We start from the raw sequence: 27,123 nt of genomic DNA on the forward strand, positions 1-27,123 counted from the left end.
CTGCGGGCGGGGCGAGGGCGTGGCCGCGGCCCCGGGGGACGGGCGCGGCCGCCACAGCCGGGAGGGCGGGCCTTCTCCCCGAGTGACGGGACGGCGACCCAACCGGCGCCGGGGCGCGGGGCCGGCCTTCCTGCAGCCTCTTCCGCTCGCGGCTGCGGCGCCTGGACGGTTGCGGTGGGTCTGGGCGCTGGGAAGTCGTCCAAGATGATTAAAAAATTCGACAAGAAGGACGAGGAGTCTGGTACGCGCTGGGCTGCCGACGCCCACCCTCGGCCGCGGGGCCCCTTCCCCGCCCGCCGCCACCTGCTCCCGGGGGCCGCGGACCCGCAGGCGTGGGCGCCCGGTGCGCCAGGGGGCCGGAGCTGGAGCCCGCCCCTCCCTCTCTCCCTCCCTCCCTCCCTCCCTCCGCCGGCCCCGCTCGGCTCCGCTCGGCCCCGCTCGGCCCCGCTCGGCTCCGCTCGGCTGCAGCCCGGGGCCTGCCCCTAGCCCCTCCCCCGGCCTCGGAGCCTCCCCTCGGGTCGCGCGCCCCGCGCCCGCCCCCGCCCCCGCGCCCGCCCCCGGGCGCAGCCCCTCGGAGCCGCCTCCGCCTCCGCCTCCGCCTCCGCCTCCGCCGCGCCGCGGGGGGGGGCGGGGGGTGCTCCAGGCCGAGGAGGCGGGCCCGCGGCGCGGCGAGGGGCGGGTGCACGCGCGCTGGGGGCGCCGGAGGTGGTCCGCCGGGACCGAGTGTGCGCGTGTGTGTGCGCGTGGGTGTGCGCGTGTGTGTGCGCGCGCGCGCGTGTATGAACCTGGAAGCGCCTTGGCCCTTCCAGCCTGCCCGAGGACCTTAGCTGTGTCCGCCTCCCAGGGGATTACGACTGGCCCACGGTACGGAGGATGCTCGAGTGGCGTTCTCGAGACCCAACTTTGATCCAGAGCGAGTGGGGAAGATGCCAAGCCACCTAAAAACACCCCCCCCCGCCCAACCCCCCAACTCCCAAAGCACAAGCCCTCAGTGTTTGGTTCGGCTCTCCCATGGTGTGGTGGACGTTTGGGTTTAGTAAATCTCCATGGCCCCTTCCAGCTTGACAGCATTCTTGGCTATAAACTCTTTTCTGCCTCGAAGTAATTGTTGGAAACATGGAAGATAGCGCTTGTCTTTCAGGGAAATCCAAAAGGGTCCTACCACAGTCTCATTAATCTTAGCTGTGTGAACATAACATAGGCTCGCAACAGTCCCATAAAAAGAGGACAAGGAAAGAAGACACTCTTTTTGGGCAGGGATCGTGCAAAAGAGAAGTGCAAGATCCTCAGTAACTAGCAACGACAGCTAGTACCAGAATCCATATGATTTTATTCAGTTCATATGTGTATTAGTAACGCTTGTCACTGTGCTATCCAAGTGGTCGCTTCATCTAGGTGAGATATCCCAAGCATTCAGTACCCTTCTGTAGACAGTAAGTTTGTCTTGGACAGCTATTGAAGACATTTTTTGTTTATGATATAGGTAGTGGCTCCAATCCTTTTCGGCATCTGGAGAAGAGTGCTGTCTTACAGGAGGTATGACTTGGAAGTATATTGTGTTCTTTCTTTCTATTCCATTTTGGAATGGTGGGCAGAGAGCCTCCGGAATATGATGACCCGAAATAAGAATTGAAGGATGTAATAATTGTGTTCGGAAAATACAGACCTGAGGGAAGAGGAAGAGGGGTTAACTTACCATAGGAGGGTCTAGAGCTTACAGAAACGCAAAACTGTGTAGACACTCTGCCACATGTTGATAATTTTAAGTAAAATGCCAAAGAGATGTTTAGCACAAGGTTACTGAAGGAAGTTAAAGATATTAAGCTAATTATATTCAGATGATATAGATAAATATTACGATTCTTAACACACATAACGCCCATAAAGTTGAAGTACTAGATGTAAGGGAAGGAGTTAGTATAGACGGAATATAAAGACCAAAGTGTATCGTATACTGTGATAAATTGAAAACTGTAAGCAACTAACATTATGTGGATGTTGTGATCAAAATATGTAATAGTCTATTTGATTAAAGTTGATCTTTTGTAATATGATAGAAATGACAGAAAACATGCTGTTTAAAAATGTTTTTCGTTCCCACAGGCTCGCATATTCAATGAAACACCCATCAATCCAAGAAGATGTTTGCATATTCTTACAAAGATTCTTTACTTACTGAACCAAGTAAGCTATTTTGATTTTCCTCAGATTTGTTTCCTGGAAAAGAAATACATAACATTCAGTGAAGTACTTTTTGGAAAGTATAGTTAATTTCTTAAAATTCACTCAATTTAAAAGTATATAGTGTTTGATTAAGGTGATGATATGTAAAACTTCTTGAGGACAAGGATTATGACATATATTTCTGTTTTATTCATGAGGTACTAGACCAGCTAAGCACATAATAGATTATCAACATTGATTTGAATTTAACAAGTATTAATGTTAAAACATGTTTAGATTTGTTCAGCGGTCTTTATGTCCCTCCAAAAATACAGTACAAAATCTTGGACAAATCCCAGATATTTTACTTTTTTTTTAAGGGGGAGGAGTATAATAGTGATGTTTTTCAAGCTTTGATTTTAATGCTTAGGTTTTATATTTATTATTCCTACTGTACCAAGCCAGGTGATATGATTCTGAGCTTAACCATTTTGGGCCTTAATGTCCTAGAAAAGGACTATAGAAAATATATTGAGGATTATGATAATACCTGTTTTATAGAGTTGTAATGATTCCACAAGATAATGAACGTAAAGCTCTGAGAATAATCCTGGATGTACACATTCAGGAGTAGTTTTCATTCAGTCATTCGGCAGATATTTATAATACACCTACTGATTCTTTTTTAAAAAGATTTTATTTATTTATTCAAGACAGACACAGAGAGAGAGAGAGAGAGAGAGAGGCAGAGAGAGACGCAGAGACACAGGCAGAGGGAGAAGCAGGCTCCGTGCAGGGAGACCGACATGGGACTCAATCCCGGGTCTCCAGGATCATACCCCTGGCTGAGGCGGTGCCAAACTGCTGGGCCATCGGGGCTGCCCACACCTATTGATTCTAATGCACTGTTTTAGGCACTGGGGATATAGCAGACAAAAATCACCAAAACTATTTGCCCTGATGAAACATAGATTCTGCTTGTTATTACTGTTATTTTATTTTTCTTGTGTTTTTGATTGTTTTGTTTCAGACTAAAAAAATTTCATGGAATGTCTAGGACCTTAAAAAATATGAATTTGTTTTTTAGATTCACACACACATGTACACACAAATACACATACATATATACTTCAGGTGGTTAATATATGGTGTTAAGAAGACTGTGGTTCCTACTTGAATTTCATGAGAATATCTTATTTTTACTTTATTTTGCAAATGGAGTCTGAGCAACAAGTTAATTTTTTTTTTTTTAAGATTTTATTTATTTATTCATGAGAGACAGAGAGAGAGAGAGGCAGAGACACAGGCAGAGGGAGAAGCAGCCTCCATGCAGGAAGCCCGACATGGGACTCGATCCTGGGTCTCCAGGATCACACCCTGGACTGAAGGCATCGATAAACTGCTGAGCCACCTGGGCTGCTCAACAAGTTACTCTTACATAAAATATATTCTTGTACAAACATCATATCCTTCTGTGGTACCATATTAGAAACATTTAAGGCAAAGTCAGTTTGATTTAATTTTTCGTAGCACACAATGTGTCCAAGTTGGCTAAATCCATTACACAAGCCTAGTTTTGAGTAGTTGAAGGTGTGCTGAATAGCCTATACTTTTGTATCGACTAGTACTTCTTTGATGAGCAGCTCATGTTGAAACATTTCATTATCTTGATAAGGAAATTACGAGTATAATCTGATAAATAAACACAGTCAGCTACATAAACAGGTTTGGGAACCTTAGTTTTACCTTTGGCCTAATTCTTGGTATTGCTTTATGGAAAAATACTTTTACATTTCTGTCACAGCAACCTACTCGTATATTCTGAATTTCAAGTCTAAAAGTCGGAACTTAGGGTTTACTGCTGTGACTAAAAGGCGCATGGACTTCTGTCTATTCACTAAGTATTTATGAGAGAAGTCTCTTGCGGATGAGCATGTTGAGCACTCTGATTTAAGTAATTGTGAATTCTTATATTTTGTCTTTCATCTTCAGCTTTTAAAGCTGTTCATCAAAAAAAATTTTTTTAAAGATTATATTTATTTATTCATGATAGACATAGAGAGAAAGAGAGAGGCAGAGACACAGGCAGAGGGAGAAGCAGGCTCCATGCCGGGAGCCTGATGTGGGACTCGATCCCGGGACTCCAGGATCGCGCCCTGGGCCAAAGGCAGGTGCTAAACCGCTGAGCCACCCGGGGATCCCCAAAATTTGTTTATTCTTATACCCATGACAGATAGATTGAAAACTAGTTATATTCCATGTGAGATCTGAAGCCCTGAAAAGTGATTGAGCCTAATGCATTATGAAGATTGCTTTTAATGAAATTAAATATTGAAATGTTTTGTTTTGAAATATTTGAAAATATTTGAAATTTGAAATATTAAATGGCCTCAGGTGGTCTGTAATCTGGAATTTTTTGACTGTGAGTGAAATAGGTTATCTAACATCTTGCTACTTAAAAAATGGCATTCCGAGACCAGCAGCATTTGTATCACCGGGAGCGAGTTAGAAATGCAAAATTTTAGGCTTCACCCAGAGCTACTGAAGCAAGATTCTGTACTTTGGCAAGATCCTCAGGTGATTTATTTAAATATATTAAAGTTCTGATCCAAGGTATCTTCCAAAGCCTTGCTTTTATATAACTAATCTGGTTCGTGCCCTTTCAGTTGGTCCCTTTGTTTTTGTTTTTTGGATTTGTAATATATAGTTCTTCACAACGTAATATTTGTTGTACTACAGTATGTCAGGCTTTGTGCTGGGCATTAGATTATAGGAATATAAAAGGTGTGATCTCTGCTTGTATGCAGTGTAGTAATAACATGCCATTCTGATTAGGAACTCAACTTGCTACTACTTTCTACCTCTTTGTAAATTGTGGTTCTCTACCTGCTAAAAGGTTAGAGACTACTATTCCAGAGCTTTTTATAACATGGTGTGTGATACTGAATTATTTCAAATAAGGAGTGGACAAAATGGCCATGCAGGTTTATAAATTAAAAACCAGAAAAATAGCTTAGAGGCAGAATGTTTACAAAGAATTTTCTTGTCAAGTTCTAAAAGATTTTTGCAGAAATAAAGAGAAAGTCCTTAATATACTTTTGTTTTTTTTTTTTTTTAAGTTTAAGAAATTGTTTAAATTTTCCCTAGGGGGAACACTTTGGAACTATGGAAGCCACAGAAGCCTTCTTTGCAATGACTAGATTGTTTCAATCTAATGATGTAAGTATATTTTATTCTTTTAGACTGGAAAAGCTCCTTTTATTATTTTACCTTGGGGAACTTAAGAATGTTCCAAATTAGAAAAGGTTGCTTGAAATATTTAAAATTATATAAACATTATTTGTCTTCATAAAATTTTTTTTAAAATTTTTATTTATTTATGATAGTCACAGAGAGAGAGAGAGAGAGAGAGAGAGGCAGAGACACAGGCAGAGGGAGAAGCAGGCTCCATGCACCGGGAGCCCGATGTGGGATTCGATCCCGGGTCTCCAGGATCGCGCCCTGGGCCAAAGGCAGGCGCTAAACCGCTGCGCCACCCAGGGATCCCTGTCTTCATAAAATTTTTAAGTGTTCATTAAAGTCTGTATGAATATGAAAGATTGACAGATAACAGCACAAAGCTGTTCCTTCACAGATCTCATGCAGTCATAAAAGCTGTTCATATCCAGCTTGTGGCATGCCATTGTGAAAGTGGACTGGTGTGGAAGTCAGTGGACGTAGCTACCACATCTCTAAGTTCCTAGTCAAGTTTCTGGTGGGCCTGGGGTTGCTGTTAGCAGGGCTGGCTGGTGAGAAGAACAGTCAGATGCAGAGTGGGAAAGAGGACATGGAGTAGGAAAAAAGAAGAGTAAGGACAAACTAAAGCTGCCAGCACCTCTGCATTTATTTCTCACTGCCTTAAGACACCCTGACTTTCAGAACATAATGGCTGCTGCTTTACTTCTGTTTTCTCTCTTTTTTTTTTTTTTTCTCTCTTTTTTAATTTAATTTATTTCTTCATGAGAGAGACAGAGAGAGGCAGGGACATAGGCAGAGGGAGAAGCAGGCTCCCTGCAGGGATCCCTTGTGGGACTTGCTCCCAGGCCCCCAGGATCACAACCTGACCCAAAGGCAGATACTCAACTACTGAGCTACCCAGGCACCCTACTTCTGTTTTCTAAATGCGGTGCGTTTCTCTTTTGCCCAGCTCTAGCTCAGAACCTACAGGGAAGGGAGTTCTGGGAGATAGACTTCTCAGCTTTCTGTTGACATAAATTGTCCAAATCTTGCAGTATTTTTGGTATGTACCACATATCTTCACAGGCCACGTTTTGTGCCCAACCCCCAGGAACTTCTAGGATTTGTGTGTAGTTATATGTTTGGATAATGATAAGCTTCCGGGGTCGATCTCAGGAACTCTGCAATCTCTCGTAGGGCAACTGTCTTGGTGAGGCTATAACACATTCTTGAGGCAAAGGGAGACTGATTTCCTTAGAGAATGAAGAGCTGCTTCTACTTTCAGAGGAGGCTTGGGGAATTTAGAGGGTTTAAGGTACTCAGTTTCATCAGAATCTGCCTGTATATCCCCATCCCAATTTTCAGGGTCCCAGTCCTTCCCAATCCCAAGGTCTCCCTTTAATCCAAGATGCTCCACAGGGTGTCTATGGAATTTTCATTGTCTTTCAGCCACATGGAGGGTTTGCTTTTCAGAATTCACAGCCTTGCGTCCACATGACACAGGCTTTTTATTATGGTGTTATGGAAGACTTCTAGTCCGTTACCCAGACATTGAGCTGTAAATTTAAAACTCCGTATTCATTTCTTTTACTAAGTTCTCCAGTGTTCTTAGTAGCAACTACCCCATTATATCACATTTTTACAAAATATTCTATGGCAGCAACTACTGGGTTACCCAAACCTTGTCTTTTATAGGTCCCTAATGATGCTTCTTTGCAGGTGATGATTTAAGTATTTTGCTTCTGCATGCCATGGACTACGAGTTTCTTCTTTACCACTAGAAACAGGGTCATTAATGCCTTTGATCAAATCAGAGAAGCAATTTCAGATTTCTGTTGTTAAGGTCCTGTTTCCCTTTAATCACTTCCTGTACCAGAAATTCAGAGTTCAATCAGGAAGGCAGAACCACTGTGATTATTATAGGTTTATGTATTAGAAGAGTGAGACTAGAAAGCCAGGCATTTCAGGCTGCTGGAGTAGGGAGAAGGACTATTATAAAAGTTATGGAAGGCTGTCGCCTCTTTGTGGTTCTGTGGCTCTGTGAGTTTGCGGGCCAAAGTGCTGTTGCTCAGAGGGCTGGCGGCTGGAAAGAAGAGCTGGCCAATGGAACAGGGAAGAGGATGCAGAGCAGGGAAGAATCAGAATGAGGACAAACTAGAAGCCTCTAGCACAGGGGTTGTCTTAAGAAAATAATGCATGCAATAGTCTTCCAGAAAATGGATTGGGGAAATGTAGGTTGTTGGACAGTACGAATGACCCCTTGGAGTTAGTGGTCATGAATTGAAGGTATTACCTGGTAGCAGAGTGAATGTTTTTCTCCTGCTACAGGCTTCAGGTTGCGGTGTGGAATGGTTAGAGATTAGATTTAATCAGGGTTAGGGTTTTGCCAGGTTAGTAAGCAGAGGGAAAAGCAAGGAAGTTGAGTGACTGAAATATTAACTATGGAATCTGGTTAGGAGGCAAGTAAGGACGGGGACTGTTTGGGACAGTAAAAAGTTGATCGAATTGATGGATTGTAGATCCTGATGGCCTGAAAGGGCTGCTGGAGTTGGGAGTGGTGGCTAGAGAGAGAAATACCTGGAAGTGGAAAAATGAAAATAATGATACTGTTAATTGTTGGGGATGATAGTAGAAGTGGGTGATTGCAGAAGGAAGGAGAACAGGACCATTGGAGAAGAGGCCAATTCTACCCAGTGGTTAGAGTTTTAGAAATATGGTCTGGATGAATATTGAAGTCACCCATAATTATTACTGGGATAATATTGAAGATAGCGATGGTGAACAAGGTACTAATTTTTTTTTTTTTTTTTTTAAGGGAAGTAACCAGAGGTCTAGATATATAGCCAGGAGTGGTGGCAGGTGATGCAACCTCAAGGCATAAGCTTTAAAGGCAGAAATTTTTAGGGGTGAACAAGGTACAGTGAGAAAGGCAGTATAGAGATTTTGAACAGGTAGTGAGCTTCCCCACATTCAGGTCTAGTGGATGAGGGTTGAAGGAGAGACACAGCCACCAATGGGAGGGCTGTGAGGGGGTGGTTCTCAGGGAGGAGCCAGGTTTTAATTAGAGACAAGATGGGGACTTTAGGAGAAGAGTTAAGGATATAAGAGATTTTGCTGATGAAAGTGCCAGAAAACATGGTGGAGGGTTGGGGAATTGATAAGGATGGAAAATAGATTAAGTGCTGTTCCCAGCTGTATGGCAAAAAGTGTCCAGGTGATGAATAATGACCACGGTATTTTAGGTTGTTTGTAGTGACAGGAAAATAACCATGTACAGCACACTGTGATTCATTTTGATGATCACTTAGGCAGAATATGGAATTAAGGGTGTATTTTTTGGGGGGTAAGAAAGGGAGGTGGGGATTTTGCTGGTAGCATGTGGAGCTTCGTCCTTTAGCAGAGGGTAATTACTATCTTGATATTGGTAACCTCCTACAAAGGTTTACATCTATATATATTGCATATATTTGTATCCATAATCTATACTTAGTATAAAAATATTATCACTAAGTGTATTTTTTATATATTTATTTTTTTGTATCACTAAGTGTATTTTTTTGTATCACTAAGTGTATATTTTTATATTTAAAAATGTAAGTGGGGGCACCTGAGTGGCTCAGTTGGTTAAGTGTCTCCTTTCTGCTCAGATCATGATCCCAGGGTCCTAGGATCGAACCCCATGTTGGGCTCCCTGCTGAACAGAGACTCTACTTATCCCTTTCCCTCTGCCCATCCCCACCCTCTACTTGTGCACTCTCTTTCTCTTTCAAATAAATAAATAAAATATTTAAAAATATGTATATAAGTGATTGGGGTACCTGGTTGGCTCAGTTGGCTAAGTGGCTGACTCTTGATTTCAGCTCACGTCATGGTCTCAGGGTCCTGGGATTGAGCCCTGTGTCAGGCTCCATGCTGAGTGCAGATTCTGCTTGAGGATTCTCTCTCCCTCTTCCTCTGCCCCTCCCCCGCATTCTCTCTCTCTTTCTCTCAAGTAAATAAATCTTAAAAATACATATGTGATCATATTATTATTGCAGTTTTCAAAATCAATGTTTTCAAGATTACTCTCTTGCTACACATACTTCCACTTTATTCAGTTTCGCTGCTACATGTATTCCCAGTGTGTTAGTATACAGTATTTCTATTTATTTGTCCATTCTCCCATTGGTAGATATGTGTTGCTTCTACTTCTTTGTCATTACAAATGATGTTATACATAATGCTTATGGACATGTCTTGTGCACATACTAAGAATTTTTCTGGGATAGATACCTACGACTGGAATTTCTAAATAATGCTAGTTATTTGATCTTATCAAGTTGATCTTTAACTGATCTTGTACTAATTTATACAGACATTGCTTCAAATCCTTACTTGTTCCTGATAATTTCTTATTATCAGACCTAAATGTTTGCTATTCAGAAGAATGTGAAATGGCATCTCTTTGTAGTCTTAATTTGCATTTTCATGATCATTGCTGAAATTGAAATTCTTCCTATGTATAGTGGCCATTTACTTTCTTCCTCTGTGAATTGTCTGTTCACATTCTTTGCTTATTTATATTTCTCTTGTTGACTTATAGGAAATTTTTTTTTATTTTAGTATTTACAAAAATAGCTTTACTGAGTGTAACTTATGTATAATAAAATTCACCAATTTTAAGTGTACGATTCAGTGAGTTTTGACCAGTGTATGGAGTCCTAGAACCGTCCCCTCACTCCGGATACAGAAGCCTCTCATCACTCCAGAATATGCCCCTGTATCCCTTAATTGTCTGACTCCTGTCTCAACCCCTAGCACTTAGAAGTCAGTGATCTACTTACTGATACCACAGTTTTGCATTTTCTAGAATTTCACTTAAATTTAATCATATAGTATGTAGGCTATTATGACTTTTATGTCTAGTTTCTTTCTCTGAGCTTATGGCCTTTGAGACTGATCCAAGTTTTTTGTGTGTATCAGTAGTTTCTCACTTTTATTGCTGAGTAGTGTTGCATTGTATGGAGGTAGTCTAGTTTACTTATCCATTCACAAATTAATGGATATTTGAGATGTTTCCAGCTTATGTCCATATTATGGACAAAGCTACTAAAAATATTGAAGTAGAAGTCTTTGTGTGGACCTGCTTTTATCTTCTTTGCTTAATATCTAGGAGTGGCATTGTTGAGTTCACATTTCCTTAATGATGAATGTATTAAGTAAGTATATGCTTATTTGACATCTGTATATCTTCTTTGGTGAAGTATTAGCTCAAATCTTTTACTTTTTAAAAAAAAATCATGCCACTTGTCCTATTGAGTGATAAGTTGTCTTTATATTTTCTAGGTACAAGACCTTTATCAGATAGGTGTTTTATAAAAATTTCCTTCCAGCATGTGGCTTGGATTTTCATTCACTTGTACTGTTGTCTTCTCCATTAAAAAAAAAAAAAAAAAAAGGGCAGCCCCGGTGGCACAGCGGTTTAGTGCTGCCTGCAGCCTGGGGTGTGATCCTGGAGACCCCGGATCGAGTCCCATGTCGGGCTTCCTGCATGGAGCCTGCTTCTCCCTCTGCCTGTGTCTCTGCCTCTCTCTTGCTCTCTCTGAATGAATAAATAAATAAATCTTAAAAAAAAGTATAATTTTCATAGAATAAAGTCCTTTTTAGGGTATAGTTTTATGATTTTTGACAAATGCATATAGTAGTTATTATCACCGTTGCAATCAAGATTTAGAATGTTTCCATCACTCCAAAGAATTCCCTCCTGCCTCTACATATGATCTAACTATCCTCAGCCCCAGGCAGCCACTAATCTCTTCTTTCTGCATAGTTTTGCTTGTCTGGGAGGTCATAAAAATGATATCATACCATATAAACTCTTTTGAGTCACTTTTGTCTATGTTATTGTTTACATGAGGGGTTTGCTTCTTTTTATTTCATTGTAGTATTCTATTTTATGGACGTACCTCAGTTTGTCTGTTTGCTGTAAGACTTGTGTGCTGAAAGTTACAATACTGCTGACAGAAATTAAAGAGACCTGAATAAGGGGAGATAACCATGTTTGTGGAGCAGAAAACACAATATTACAATGTTAATTCTCCTCAAATTGATCTTCAGATTCAACGTAATCTGAAGGATATTTGGTTTGTTACCAGGGTTTGATGGCTATGAATAAAGTGGCTAAAAACATTCGTGTCCAAATTTTTATTTTTTATTTATTTTTTATTTTTTTGTGTCCAAATTTTTAAACATAAGTTTTTATTTCTCTTGGGTCAGTTCTTAGGAGTGAGATTGCTGCTGGGTGGTATGATAAGGTGTACACATATTTAACTCTGTAAGAAGCTGCCAATCCCTCTTCGATTTCCACCATCATTGCTGTTTGAAAGTTCTAGTGACTGCATTCTGGCTAGCTCTTGGTATTGTCTTTTTTTTGCCTTTTTAAATTTGTTTCTTTTTATTTATTTAAAAAAGATTTTATTTATTTATTTGACAGAGCACAAGCACACAAGCAGGGGGAGTGGCAGGCAGAGGGAAAGGGAGAAGCAGGCTCCCTACTGAGCAGGAAGCTCGACATGGGGTTGGATCCCAGGACCCCGGGATCATGACTGGAGCTGAAGGCAGATAGATGTGTAACCGACTGAGCCACCCAGGCGCCCTAAATTTGTTTCTTTTTAATTTTAGCCATTGACTAGCTATATAGTGGTATCTCTTTGTAGTTTTAATTTGAATTTTCCTAATGGCTAATAATCTCAAACATCTTTTTGTGTGCTTTTTTTGCTTTGTATATATCTTTCATGCTAAAGGATCTGTTTATATCTTTTTGCCCATTTTTAATAATTTGGTTGTATATTTTCATAAGTTTTGAAAAGTCTTTGTGTATTCTGGATACAAGTCCTTTATCAGATATATTTCCTAAATATTTTCTTCCCATCTTTGGCTTGTTTTTTCATTTTTTAGTCTTTCAGAGAACAGAAGTTTTAAATTTTGAGGAAGTCCAGTTTATCAATTTTTTTTTCTATTGTGGATTATGCTTCTGATGTGTATTATAGAAATCTTTGCCTAACCCAGCATCACAAAGATTTTCTCCTATGCCTTTTTTCTAGGCATTTTGATCCATTTTGAATTAATTTTTGCATACGGTACAGGGTAAGGATTGGATTCCGCTTTCTCCTTTCACCATTTTCTCCTTTTTCTCCTACTTTGTTTTCTCAACAAATGGTACTGAAAAAAAAAAAAGAAAAAAAAAACGGTACTGAATAGTTGCATGTCAGTATGGATGGAGGAGGGAGGAGGTTATTGAGTTACATTGGTACACTGGAACATTCTGTTTTGTTTCATTGATCTATATCTTTATTCTTCTTCCAATATTACACTATCTTGATGACTATACCTTTGTAGTAAGTTTTAAATCTGGTAGTGCATGTGTTTCTTTGTTTTTTCCCCCTTTTTGGAAAAAGTTTGGGTATACTGGGTTCTTTGCTTTTCCATATGAATTTTAGAATCAGCTTCCAATTCTATATTTTAAAATCTGTTGAAATTTTGATGGGGATTACATTGAATCTGAAGATCGGTTTGAGAATTAACATTGTAACATTGTGTTTTTTGCTCCACAAATATGGTTCTCTCCCCTTATTCAGGTCCTTTTAATTTCTGTCAGCAGTATTTGTAGCTTTCAGCACACAAGTCTTATACATATTTTGTGAATTTATCCCTAAAGTAGTTACGATTTTTTAAAATACTATTGTATTTATATTGTTTGTAAGTAGTTTCTAGAAATTAAATTGATGTTTTGCATATTGACCTGTTTCCTGTGATTTTATTAAATTCATTTATTAGTGCTAGGAGTATTTTGGAAGATACTTTAATTTACTTTTTCCTTTTCAATCTGTATGCCTTTTATTTGTTTATCTTTCCTTACTGTCTTCTTGCACTGTTGTACACTATAAATAGAAGTGATGGTAGAGGACATCCAGGTTTTGTTCTTGACTTATGGGGAAGGTATTTAGTCTTTCACCAGTAAGTATGGTGTTAGCTCATAAGTTTTTCATAAATGGCCTTTATCAGGTTGAGGAAGTTCCATTCTATTCCTAGTTTGCTGAGATTTTGTGTGTGTGTGTATGTGTGTGTGTGAATGGGTAGTGAATTGTGTCAAATAATTTTTCTATATCCATTGGATTATAATGGCTTTTCTTTTTCAGTATGTTAATATGATGAGGTTCATTTCTTTTTCTGGAAAATATAAAGTCTTTCATTATTGTTTGTTAAAATTTCTTAAGGATTTTTGAGTTTGTGGTCATGAAATATATTGATCTGTAGTTTTTTCTTATGAGATTTTTCTCTGGATTTTGTATTTGAGTAATGTTGGCCTTGTGGAACAAATTGAGAAGTGTTTCTTCCTTTCTTCCTCTTCTGCTTTCTGGAAGAGTTTTTGTAGAATCATTATTAATTTTTCTTGAAGTGTTTGATGGAGTTCAGTATTGAAGCTGTTTCTTTTTTTTTTTTTTCTTGAGAGGGAGGGGAGGGATGGAGGGAGAGGGCAAAAGAGAATCTCAAGCAGGCTCCACATACAGCACCTGAGGAGCCAATAAAGGGCTCCATTTCACAACCCTGAGATCATGACCTGAGCCAACGTCAAGAGTCAGACACTTGACCAACTGAGCCACCCAGGCACCCCAAAACTGTCTTCTGTAAGGGAAGGTTTTTGAAAATTGACTCCATTAAAAAGAAATGGATATGGTACTAGTCAGATTATTTAGCTTCTTCAGTGACCTCTGGTAGTTTGTGTCTTTCAAGAAATTTGTCCATTTCATGGAAGTTGTTGAACTTTGTTTCCCTAAAAACTGTTCATGATATTCTTTTATTTTTTTTAGTGTTTGTAGGATCTGTAGTACTGTCCCTTTTTTCATTCTGATACTGGTAAATTGTATGTTTTCTCTTTTATTCCTGGGAAGTTTATCTGGAGCTTTATAAACTTTATTGATCTCTTCACATAACCAGCTTTTTGTTTCATTGATTTTTCTCTATTAATTGCTTTTCTCTTCCAAACTGCAAAAAAAATTGAATACTGAAAAATCAAGCCATAGAAGAGGGAAAGAAAGAAAGAAAGATCAATCAAGAAGGACAAAAATAAATCATGTAAGATGGTAGATATAGACCCAAATATATTATTATCTACATTAAATGTAAGCGAAGAACAGAAAGAATGTTTATAAAAATTTACTATATACATATGTGTGTGTGTGTATATCTATCTATCTATCTATCTATCTATCTATCTATCTATCTAGTTCTGTTCTGTTCTGTTCTGTTTCTAGCCACGATGCAGTTAAGGGATCAGGTTTACCCTGCTACTGGAGACACCTAGAAAACCACACAAAATATATTACACAGTAGTTTTCAGACATTAGATTAACAAGTTTCCCAGGATTGTGATCTCAAGAAAAAAGAAAAACAAAGTGAGCTCTAGGATTGCATTAGCTTATTGCCCAGAGTCTGATTACAGGTATCAGGTCAGGAAGGGCACACTGAAAAGGAGCCTAGTTATCTCTCTGAGTTGAGAAAACAGAATACCAGGAAGCCAACCAAGAAAGCCGAATTTGTAGGGCAGAGTACTAGAGAGGGAAGAGGTCAGGGGAGAGGGAGAGAAGAAAGGAAGGAGGGCAGTTTCAGAAATTTGCTAAGGGGTTCTCCTTAAATCTTTGGATAAGAATTGATCTGTGCACGCATAAAAGGAAACTACCCAATGCCAAAGAAAGAATCACCAGAACACAGGGCTGAGAATAGTTCCTATTCTTTACGCTTTTAAGCTTAAAAAGGCTTAAAAGCAAGCCTCAAAAGTAAAAATCTGAGTCCAGGTAACTTGTTGGTGATGAATTTGTTACAATTCATAATATCTGAAGAGTAGAGTACAATACCATGTAAAAGAATACAACAAAATCAAGCACCTAACAACATAAACTTAACAATGTAAACCATCCAATAAAAAATTATCAAGTAAGCAAAGAAGCCGGAAAATGTTATACATAACCAGAAGAAAAATGGATCAATAAACCCAAACCCAGAAATGATAGGATGATGGAAGAAGCAGATAGTGACATAATAGCGATTATATATAGAGCCTATATGCCTAAGGATATAATAGAAAGACATAAGAATGAGGAGCAAAATGCAAGGCATCCAGAGAGACCCAAATGCACGTTCTAGAAGTTAAGGGGAAAAAAATTTATGTGAACTTGCATATATAAAATGAAAAATAGACCTCATGGGGTTAAGCTGATTAGAGACAGGGAAAAAATCAGTAACCTTGAAGACAGAAACTATCCAGAATAAAGTCAAGAGAGAAAAAAAGACTGTATAAAAATGAACAGAACATTACTGGGATAATAGCTTGGAAATTCTTTTAGTTGTTTCCCTAGAAATCGCAACATGATTATTTGCCTTTCAGAATTTAGTACTCATCTTTATCTTGTACCTGTTTGTGGAAGATTTGAGAACCTTAGGACACTTTTAATCTTTATGTATATGAATATATAAACATATATGTGTACATATGCATACACACAAGCACACATACATATGTATATCATAACACATCCTTTCTTGTGGGTTGTTTTGGTTGTTGTTCATTGAGATTTATCCATGTCCTTAGCACTTTTTAAAGAAAGCCTTTATTTTTATTTTTATTTTTTTTAAAGATTGTATTTATTTATTCATGAGAGACACACAGAGAAAGAGAGAGGCAGAGACACAGGCAGAGGGAGAAGCAGGCTCCATGCAGGGAGCCTGACATGGGACTCGATCCTGGGTCTCCAGGATCAGGCCCTGCGCTGAAGGCGGTGCTAAACCACTGAGCCACCGTGGCTGCCTGAAAGCCTTTATTTTTTAAGAGAAATTTTAGGTTCACAGCAAAATTAAAAGGAAGGTACAGAGATTTTCTGGGTACTCCCTGCACATACAGACACCCCCATTAGCAACCTCCTTTACCAGAGTGATGAATTTGTTAGAATTCATAAACCTACATTGACATGTCCATAATCAAAGTCCATAGTTTATGTTAATATTCACTCTTGGTGTTAGACATAATGTGGATTTGGACAAATATATAATGACATGCATCCATCATTAAATATTACACAGAGTATTTTCACTGACCAAAAAAGTCTTCTGTGTTCCATCTATTCATTCCTCATCTAACCCCCAAACCCTGGGAACCACAGATGCTCTTACTGTCTTCATAGCATTGCCTTTTCTAGAATGTCATGTAGCTGGAATTATATAGCATGTATCTTTTTCAGATCAGTTTCTTTCACTTAGTAATATGCATTTAGTTTCTTCCATGTCTTTTCACGGCTTGATAGTTCATTTTCTTTTTAGTGCTGAGTAGTACTCTTTTGTCTGGATGTACCACAGTTTTTTTTTTTTTTTTTTTTTTTTTAATTTTTATTTATTTACTCATGATAGTCCCAGAGAGAGAGAGAGAGACAGAGACACAGGCAGAGGGAGAAGCAGGCTCCATGCACCGGGAGCCTGATATGGGATTCGATCCCGGGTCTCCAGGATCGTGCCCTGGGCCAAAGGCAGGCGCCAAACCGCTGCGCCACCCAGGGATCCCTGGATGTACCACAGTTTATCTATTCACCTACTAAAGGATATCTTGATTGCTTCCAAGTTTTGGCAATTATGAATAAAGCTGCTATAGAGCACCCAGCTGGCTCAATCTGTAGAGTGTACAACTCTTGATCTTGGGATTGTAAATTTGAGCCCTATGTTGGGTGAAGAGATTACTTTAAACATTTTTTTTAATTAAAAATAAAATTTAAAAAATGCTATAAATGTCTGTATGCAGGTTTTTATGTGAGACATAAGTTTTCAACTCCTTTAGGTAAATACCAAGGAACATGATTGCTGAATTGTATGGGAAGAGTATATTTAGTTTTGTAAGAAATCACCAAACCATCTTTCCAGTTCGCTGTACCATTTTTATTCCCACCAACAATGATTGAGAGTTCCTGATGCCCCACATCCTCGTCAGCATTTGGTGTTGTCAGTGTTCTGGATTTTGGCCATTCTCATGGGAATGTAGTGGTATCTTGTTTTAATTTGCCTTTCCCAAATGACATATGATGTGGAGCATCTGTAATATATAAACAACTCTAACACTTCAATACTTAAGACTTTCATATATAGTCATTTGTTCATGTTTAAGTGAAGTGTCTTACAGTAGTCTTTGGCTCATTTTTAATCAAGTTGTTTTTCTTATTTTTTACTTTTAAGAGGTTTTTGTATATTTTTGGTGACAATCCTGTATCAGTTATGTATTCTACAAACATTTTCTCCCAGTCTGTGGCTTGTCTACTCATCCTCTTGACATTGTCTTTTGCAGAGCAGAAGTTTTTTTTTTTTTTTTTTTTTAAGATTTTATTTATTTATTTATGACAGAGAGAAAGAGAGAGAGGCAAGACACAGGCAGAGAAAGAAGCAGGCCCCACGCAGGGAGCCCGACATGGGACTCGATCCCAGGTCTCCAGGACCAGGCCCTGGGCCGAAAGTGGTGCTAAACTGCTGGGCTACCGGGGCTGCCCAGAAGTTTTTATTTTAATAAAGGCTTCTCTCTCTCTCTCTCTCTCTCTCTCTCTCTCTCATAAAAGCGGGGGTGGAGAGGATGCCTCTTCGCTCAGTCGACTAGGTGTCCAACTCTTGATTTTGACTCAGGTCATGATCTCAAGGTTGTGAGATCTAGCCCTACATCAAGCTCCATGCTGGGCGTAGAGCCTGCTTAAAATTCTTCCTCTCCCTCTGCTCCTCCTTGCTTCAACCTATATTTAAAAAGGCTGGTTTATTCATTATTTCTTTTATGATTGTACCTCTTTTGAGGTTTATCTAAAAAGTCATCATCATACCCAAGGTCATCTGGGTTTTCTCCCATGTTTTCTTCTCAGAGCTTTACAATTCTGCATTTTATACTTAGGCCTGTGATGTGTTTTGGGTTAATTTCTGTTGAGAGTGTAAGGTCTGTGTCTAGATTTTTTTTTTTTTTTTGCATGTGGATATCTAGTTGTTCCAGTATCATTTGATAAAGAGACTATCTCTGCTCCATTGTACTGCCTTTGTTCCTTTGTCAAAGATCAATTGACTGTATTTATATGGGTATATTTCTCAGCGTCTATTCTCTTCCATTCATCTGTTTGTCTCTTCTGCAGCTAAGACATCATACTGTCTTACTAACTGTTCACCACTTTTCTTTCACTCTCCATTTCTTGGTATATTTCTGAGTTATCTAGAATTATTTCCTCTGAGCCTGAAGAACATACCTTTTAGAATCTTGTCCTTCCTAAACTTTGGATACTTGTAGGGCCTATGGGCCTGTACTTCTGTGGCTATGAGGTGTTTGCTTTTCTACTTTGGCGTCTATGAATTTCACTTCATTTTACCGTTGGCTACATAGTTAAACTTTTTGCTCCTATTTTATTCAGCATTTCTGTGTTTATTTAGGCAGTATATTTCAGTGGTTACCGGCATATCTTTGCCAACACTTTGTATTATCACTCTTAATTTTAGCCATTTTGGTGGATGTGAGGTAATATCTGAAATATGGTTTTATGTATTGCTCTGATGACTAATGTTGAGGGTCCCACACCCATTTTTTGTGCTTTAGCTGAATTTTTTGTGTCTCCAATTTTTTTCTGGTTTGTGGTAGATTTTTATTTTGGGGGTGGGTGAGGCAAATTTTCTTCAGCTCTGAAGTTTTGGTTCTTTTTGTTTTCTTCTCCTGGTAGCTTCATATGGCTCTTATCTGCCCCATTCATCTGACCTGGACTGGCTTTCTCTTTCTTGGGGTGATTTTTTTCTCTGTTCAGTCACCATGAGAATCCTCACTGTTTTCTTCTCTTCCCTTAATGGGCTCAATAGTCTCCACCGAGTTCTTTCACAGTTTGGAGTCTGTAGCTGGACTGATGTATTTGAGTTTCACTATGTATAAGAAATGTGAAGTTGCTGGTAGGGAATGAGGCTGGGCAGGCCAGAGGAACCAGTGCCCATAGTGTATGAATAAACCAGAGACCAAGTGAGTAGGAGCATAGATAAAACTTTACTAGTATTAAGTGAACAGTTACGTTGGACCCAGATATCCAAATAAAAATCTTGATAATTGAAAATGGAAGTTGGTTATACAATCACACACACTTTAAGGAAAAGCATCTGTATATGCTGGACTGAGGATGATACAGAGTCTGCATGTCTCTCCATCCATATACTTAAAGAATTTTAAAGATACACTTTCTAGGATAAGCTTTTAATACTTGGAGAAACCTGTCTTTGGATTCACATTGTCAAAGTTTAGATCTCTGTATAAATATCATTTTTTAGGGCAGCCCAGTGGCGCAGCGGTTTAGCGCCGCCTGCAGCCCAGGGCGTGATCCTGGAGACCCTGGATCGAGTCCCATGTCTCTCTGCATGGAGCCTGCTTCTCCCTCTGCCTGTGTCTCTGCCTCTCTCTCTCTCTCTCTCTCTCTCTGCATCTCTATGAATTAATAAATAAATAAAATCTTTTTTAAAAATATCATTTTTTAATTTTTAATTTACATTTAAATTTTTTAACCTAGATGTTTTTCACTGTGTCAGTGCATCATTTACCTGTTTAGGAAACAGTAGTGTTCTGAATGTTTTCTCATCCAGATATTTTTAAAAGGATTTTTTTGGTAGATGAGAATCTTATTAAGAATGACCTAAATGGGGGGGTGGGAGTGAATGGGTGACGGGCACTGGGGGTTATTCTGTATGTTAGTAAATTGAACACCAATAAAAAAAAAAATTAAAAAAAAAAAAAAAGAATGACCTAAATGTGGGCAGCCCAGGTGGCTCGGCGGTTTAACGCCACCTTCGGCCCAGGGCATGATCCTGGAGACACAGGATCAAGTCCCACATCAGACTCCCTGCATGGAGCCTGCTTCTCTCTCTGCCTGTGTCTCTGCCTCTCTCTCTTTCTCTCTCTCTCTCTCTGTCTCTCATGAATAAAAAAAGAAAGAAAGAAAAGAAAAGAAAAGAAAAGAAAAGAAAAGAAAAAAGAATGACCTAAATGTATCTACTTGAGTCTCTCACTTTATTTTTTTATTTTTTTTTTAAATGTATTTTTTTAAGATTATATTTATTTATTCATGAGAGACACAGAGAGAAAGAGAGGCAGAGACACAGGCAGAGGGAGAACCAGGCTCCATGCAGGGAGCCTGATGTGGGACTCAATCCCCAGACCCCGGGATCACACCCTGAGCCGAGGGCAGGCACTTAACCGCTGAGCCACCCAGGCGTCCCGAGTCTCTCACTTTAACTGTTTAAGAACCATTTCCTTGTAGTAATCTGCTGCCTTTTATAAATAATTTTTCAGCAAACACTGAGAAGAATGTGCTACCTTACCATCAAAGAAATGGCTACAATCTCTGAGGATGTGATAATTGTCACAAGCAGGTATGTGAATGGTCAGAGTCTTGCATGGGGTACTTATGTATTTAATAGAATAATTGTTGTTCCTTTTCTATTAACTTTACTTTTTGACTATAAGAAAGCAAATAGGAATTTAAAAAAATCTTAAAGCATTCTTTCCTAAAATGTGGTTTGTCATCATGTGAAAACCATGCCCATCTGATAAAGCAGTCAAAAGGTTGATGCTAATAGATTTGCTGATACGTTTTAAATGTTCATAATAATATGTAAACAGAACCAAAATGTAAATGACACATTAACATAAAATATTTACAATACTTTATACAATGAGTATAAATGAGTATACAATAAGTATTTCAAAGGCTAGTACATATATTATGTAAAGAACTCTTCTACTTCAAAAAAATTCCAGTAATAATTCATAAAATAACCAATATAAAGGATCTGATTATTCTTTTTTTTATTTTTAAAATTTTTTTTCGGATCTGATTATTCTTAGTCATTCTCACTAGTAAGCAAAAAACATGTAAATTAAAAACGCAAATGAGTTGTAAGATTTTTACTCATCAAATTGGCAAAAGAGAAAGAAAAAAAAGCAGTAGGTGCTTGCACAAGAAACCGACATTCTTGTATATATAGGAACAGAATAATAAATTGATCAGTTTTTTTAAAAAGCAGTTTGACAGCATTTAGATGTTGAATATTTGAAAAGTTTTATCCCTTTGACTCCGTAATACCACATCAATGGAACTATGCTCAGAAGATAATCAGAGATAGCACAGGAAGACTTACATATAATGTTCATTGGGCAGCCCCGGGATCGAGTCCCACGTCGGGCTCCCTGCATGGAGCCTGCTTCTCCCTCTGCCTGTGTCTCTGCCTCTCTCTCTCTCTCTCTCTCTCTGTGTGTCTCATGAATAAATAAATAAAATATTTTTTAAAAAATTTAAAAAAATGTTCATTGAAACACTGTTTACACTAGTAGAAAGGGTAAAATGATTTAAATGTCTGCCATTGTTAAATATAATTTAAATAACCATGTTTTAATCAGATTATGGGATTATTTTAATTTTTTGAATATGAAAAAGTCCTCAAAAAGTACTGAATGAGAGTTGGATTTAAGTCTGTGTGTTTTATATATAGTCTCTCTTTTAAAAATATTTTATGTACATATATAAAAAATATATGGATGGAAATATGTTGATATATTACCAGTAGGTCATCTCTGGGTGTTTGGGATTGTGGCTATTTATTTTCTTAAAATTTTGAAAATTTCCAAGTGTTTCAGACTTTTATTAAGTACATATATATAACAAATATAATATTTGTATATTATATAAAATTATATATATGTTTATATAATATATAATATTTGTTAAATACGTATATATAATAAATGTTATTTAAAGAAGAACTGCCTTCCTAATTATTAATTATAATTCATTTAAGTAATTTGGCTTTTGTATAACAGCATAAATTTTGGAGGAGGGTGCTTGTTTTTAACCAGCAGTTGTATTAGATCTAGTTTCAATTAGTTAAAGCTTTCAGCTGAAAATAACGGAGAGCCAGATGTGTTGGTTTCAGTAGTGTAACAGTGTGAGGGCTGGTGACTCTTGAATCTCACATTATTGTAAAATAGATGCCTGAATTACTGGCAGTGCCCCAGTCAAGGTGGGAGGGGTACCGGGAAGGGGGCCAGGGAGGACCAGCACCATCTGCCTCTTTCATCAGGTATGCAGTAGCTTTTCCCAAGGCAATTTGTAGATTTCATTTGCCACAGCTGTGTTACACGACTATCTTTAGGCCCAGGAAAGTGATTATTTAGCTTTTAAAGGCCAAGGATTAGGGGCAGGCAAGGGAGAAGGAATTGAAAATGGGTATTGGATTAGTTAGCTAACACTATCTATCTGCCACGAGTAACAAACTGAAAATCTTCACTTAGATTGACATACTCACTAAATTTTGGAAAAATTAAAAATAGTTCAGGGTTTTTTGTTTGTTTAGCTGTTAGTACTTCCCTCTGAATCCTGTTAGGCTGCCATGAAGTGTGGCTTGCTTCTAGCTCATTTTAAGTTGATTAGTAGATGTAGTAAGCAGAATAATGGTCCTCCAAAGATCTCCCTAGCCTAATTCCCAGGACCTGAGAATATGTTAGGAATATTACACCGCCAAGGGGAAGTAAAGTTGCCAATCACAAGTAGGGAGAATAGAGTGATTATTCAGATAGGCCCGATAAAGATAAAGGTCCTTAAAAGCTTAGAAGAGAGAAGCAGAAGGGTTGCTCAGTCAAGACATGTGACAATGGAAACAGGTCACAGATGCAGTGTTGCTGGATTCAGAGATGGGGGAGGGGGGCTGTAAGCCAAGGAATGTGGGTGGCCTCTAGCAGTTAGAAAAGGCAAGGAAATGTATTCACCCCTATAGCTTCCAGAAAGGAATGTAACCCTGCTGACATCTTGATGTTATCCCAGTGAGATGTGTGTTGCATTTCTAACTTACAGAACTGCAAGATAAAGAAATGAATGTGGTCTTAAGTCTCTAAATTTGTGGTAATTTGTTACAGCGGCAATAGAAAACGAATTGATTTTGTAACCTATAAGTGTATCAAATCAACACTTTGCATGCTTTAAAATTATACAGTGTTCTATGCCAACTATATCTCAGAGTTGGGGGAAAACTACTGAGATTTTGGTACCTGGAAGTGGGTGCTGCTGTAACGAATACCTGAAAATGTGAAAATGGCTTTGGAATTGAGCAGTGAGTAGGTGCTGGAAAAATTTGGGGGAACATGACAGAAAAGAATCTCCATTACCTTGAACAAAGCATTAGTGGAAACCTGGATGCTGATGACCTTGGTAGACTCAGAAAGAAGCGAGGAGCAGGGTAAACATTTCTCACTGTAGAGAACGCTCAGATCATGTGAACATACTGGTAGAAATATGGACACTAAAGGCGCTGCTGGGGAGGTCTCAAGAGGAAATAAGGAAGGTGACAGCAACTGGAGGGAAGGGGACCTTTATCCTGTATTGGCAAAAACCTTAGTAAGATTGTGTCCTGCAGTTATATAGAAATAGGACTTGTGAGCTTGGATGTTTAACTGAGATTTCCAGAGTGTCAAGGTGTGGCCTAGTTTCTTTTGACCACTTAGAGTAAAATTTGAGAGTAGAGAAATAAATTGAGGAGATGCCTGTTAAAGAACCAGGAGTTCTTTACAAATATCAAATCATTATGTTGTGTACCTGAAACTGATACATTATATGTCAATTATACCCCCCCTCCAAAAAAAAAAAAATCAAGAGTTCTTGATTTGGGAAATATTCAGCCTACCCAAATGACAAAGTGTGCTAAGATCAAGAGATTCAGGGGTGCTTGGGTGACTCAGTGGTCAAAAGCGTCTTCCTTCGACTCAGATCATGATCCCAGGGCCCTGGGATGGAGTCCTGCATCAGGCTCCCCACAGGGAGCCTGCTTCTCCCTCTGCCTCTCTCTGTGTGTCTCTCACGAATAAATAAATAAAATCTAAAAAAAAAAAAAAAAAATCAGTAGCAAAGTGTGCTCTAGAGGAAAAGTCAAAAGAGTTACTCTGCAGGCTTTTACCAACACCTCAGAAAGATGAAAAGGTAAGAGAGTCTTCACTCATACACAACACTCTGAAGAGATCAAGGATGGGTGTGACTCAGATTCCCTCAGCATCTAAGCAGAAGCCGGAAAGAGATGGGACTGTTTAGACAAGATCTGTGGCAGAGTCTCCTGTCTAAGGGAGTGAGCCCCTAGACTTACGTGGTAGTCCCACAGGCTCTTGAGAATCTTTCAGCAGCAGCACCACTGCCAGCCTGGACTGACGGGGACAAAGAGCAGATAAAGTGAAAGAAGGTTGTCAGAATCCGATTCTACAACAGGATACTGGCCAAGAACACTCTTGAGCTTTAAACACATGCCTCCCTGACAGAAAAGGAGGATGGCGCTGAGGGCAGGAGTGCAGGCCCATAGTGTGGATTTGAGAACAAATGAGAAATCTGCTGGCACCTGAAACCTTTTCCAGTTTGCTTGGCTGGATTTCAGAATTGGTTGGGATCAGTGACCTGGTTTCATTCTATTTTTTTTTTTTTTTAAGATTTTATTTATTCATTCATGAGAGAGACACACAGAGAGAGGCAGAGACACAGGCAGAGGGAGACGCAGGCTCCATGCAGGGAGCCCGATGTGGGACTCGATCCCGGGGCGGAAGGCGGCGCCAAACCGCTGAGCCACCCGGGCTGCCCCCATTTTCTTTTTGTAAACAGCAGTGTCTGTAAATGCTATCCTGAGGTGGCCCGACCCATGTATTTTGGGAGCAGAGAACTTGTTTTCTAGCTTCACAGGCCCACAGGTGGAGAGGAATTTCGCCTCAGGAGAGTATGCCCAGTTGCATCTGTGCCTAACAGATGATTTTGATGATAAGGTTAGGATTTTTGAATCAGTGAGATTTTTGATGAGATTTTGGACTTCGCGTCGGTGCTGTGATGCATTAGATCTGGGGGCGTCTTTTTTTTTTTAATTTTTTTTTAATTTTTATTTATTTATGATAGTCACAGAGAGAGAGAGAGAGGCAGAGACACAGGCAGAGGGAGAAGCAGGCTCCATGCACCGGGAGCCCGACGTGGGATTCGATCCCGGGTCTCCAGGATCGCGCCCTGGGCCAAAGGCAGGCGCGAAACCGCTGCGCCACCCAGGGATCCCTGGGGGCGTCTTGAGATGGGGTGAATGTATTTGCCTGTGAGAGGGAAGCAACCTTGCTGACATGGGGATTTTATCCTGGTGAGCTCTATGTTGGACTGCTAATCCTTGGAACAGTAAGATAATAAATTTTTATTTTAAGCCACTAATTGTGGTCATTTGTTATAGCAGGAATAGAAAACTATTAGAGTAGATGACCACTGTGCATATGTGGACAGTTGTGTGACCTGGCTAAGAAACCATGGAGATTAAGAAAACCTGAAGGCAGACACTTCATAAAATAGTATACAGATGGCCAATAAGTACATAGAAATGTTCTCAATATTATTAGCCATCAGGGAAATGCAGATTAAAACCTCAGTGTGAGGGGATGCCTGGGTGGCTCATGGTTGAGCATCTGCCTTCAGCTCAGCGTGTGATCCCGGATTCCTGGGATCGAGGTCCTGGCAGGAAGCCTGCTTCTCTCTCTGCCTATGTCTCTGCCTCTCTCTCTGTGTCTATCCTGAAAAAATAAAATATTTTGAAAGAAAGAAAGAAAGAAAGAAAGAAAGAAAGAAAGAAAGAAAGAAAGAAAGAAAGAAAGGAAAGAAAGAAAAGAAAAGAAAGGAAGGAAGGAAAGGGAAAGGAGGGGAGGGGAGGGGAGGGGAGGAAGGAAGGAAGGAAGAAAAGAAAAAGAAAAGAAAAGAAAAGAGTAAAACTTCAGTGAGTGGGTTCCATACCCACTAGAATCTCAGTTAAAATAACAAAACCTGACAACACCCAAATCAAAAGAGTCTGCTCCACACCAAGTATATTGTAGGTGGGAATGTAGAATGATATAATCGCCTTATGCAGAAAACTTACAAAAGGAAAAAAATAATTTAAAGCCCTGAAAGATGGGGTGTGATCCTGGAGTCCTGGGATCGAGTCCCACGTCGGACTCCCTGAATGGAGCCTGTTTCTCCCTCTGCCTGTGTCTCTGCCTCTCTCTGTGTGTCTCTTATGAATAAATAAATTAAAAAAAAAATAAACAAAGCCCTGAAAGACTCAAAGTTACTTGAACAAATGTAAATATTTTTGAATGGATCAATTAAACATAAAGATTTCAGTACTCTCTAAATTTGTAAATTCAGTACACTCTAAATGAAAAAATCAACAGGCTATATATTATGGACTTAGAAAAGTTGATACTAAAGTTCATGTGGAAAAAACAAACTTTTAAGAATATCCAGGAAATAACTGTAAAAGAAAAACTGCTCTACAGGTCAGTGAAGTATTAAGGCCTGAGCACGTAAAACTGTGGTACTGACTCATGAATACACCAATGGAATAAAATTGTGTGATAACTTTGTAATGAGTCACCTTGGCCATGGTGATCTGCATTTTTAGAATTTTCTGATACAAATGGAAAGTATAGAATTAGACCCAAATACATGTGGAAATTTAATATATGACAGAGTGGCATTTCTAATCACTGGGGGTAAACATGTACTTCTTAATATATGATGCTGGGACAACTGAGTTGTCACTTGGGAGAATACAATTAGATCCATATTTCGCATCCTGTACATGAATAAACTCTGAATGGGTAAGGGATATAAATTTGAAAAATGAAAGCATACGAGTACTAAAGAA

The 27,123-nt window shown here is 39.2% G+C and overlaps 1 protein-coding gene across 2 annotated transcripts in view; it reads left to right on the top strand.

The window, feature by feature from the left end:
- The first annotated feature begins 100 nt into the window (after positions 1-100).
- COPG2 (COPI coat complex subunit gamma 2) overlaps positions 101-27,123 on the top strand; it is a 117,024-nt gene continuing 90,001 nt past the window's right edge. The window contains exons 1-5 of one of the 2 annotated variants that reach the window (XM_025471663.3): positions 101-241; positions 1,484-1,536; positions 2,104-2,184; positions 5,311-5,382; positions 20,738-20,817. In XM_025471663.3, the coding sequence (XP_025327448.1) occupies positions 205-241; positions 1,484-1,536; positions 2,104-2,184; positions 5,311-5,382; positions 20,738-20,817 (323 nt within the window). In that variant the 5' untranslated portion in view covers positions 101-204. Of the gene's footprint in view, positions 242-1,483; positions 1,537-1,736; positions 1,974-2,103; positions 2,185-5,310; positions 5,383-20,737; positions 20,818-27,123 lie in introns of those variants that run through there. The other variant, XM_025471665.3, reaches the window with a different exon arrangement.

The sequence above is a fragment of the Canis lupus genome, chromosome 14 (genome assembly GCF_003254725.2).
Source record: "Canis lupus dingo isolate Sandy chromosome 14, ASM325472v2, whole genome shotgun sequence".
Lineage (NCBI taxonomy): Eukaryota > Metazoa > Chordata > Mammalia > Carnivora > Canidae > Canis > Canis lupus.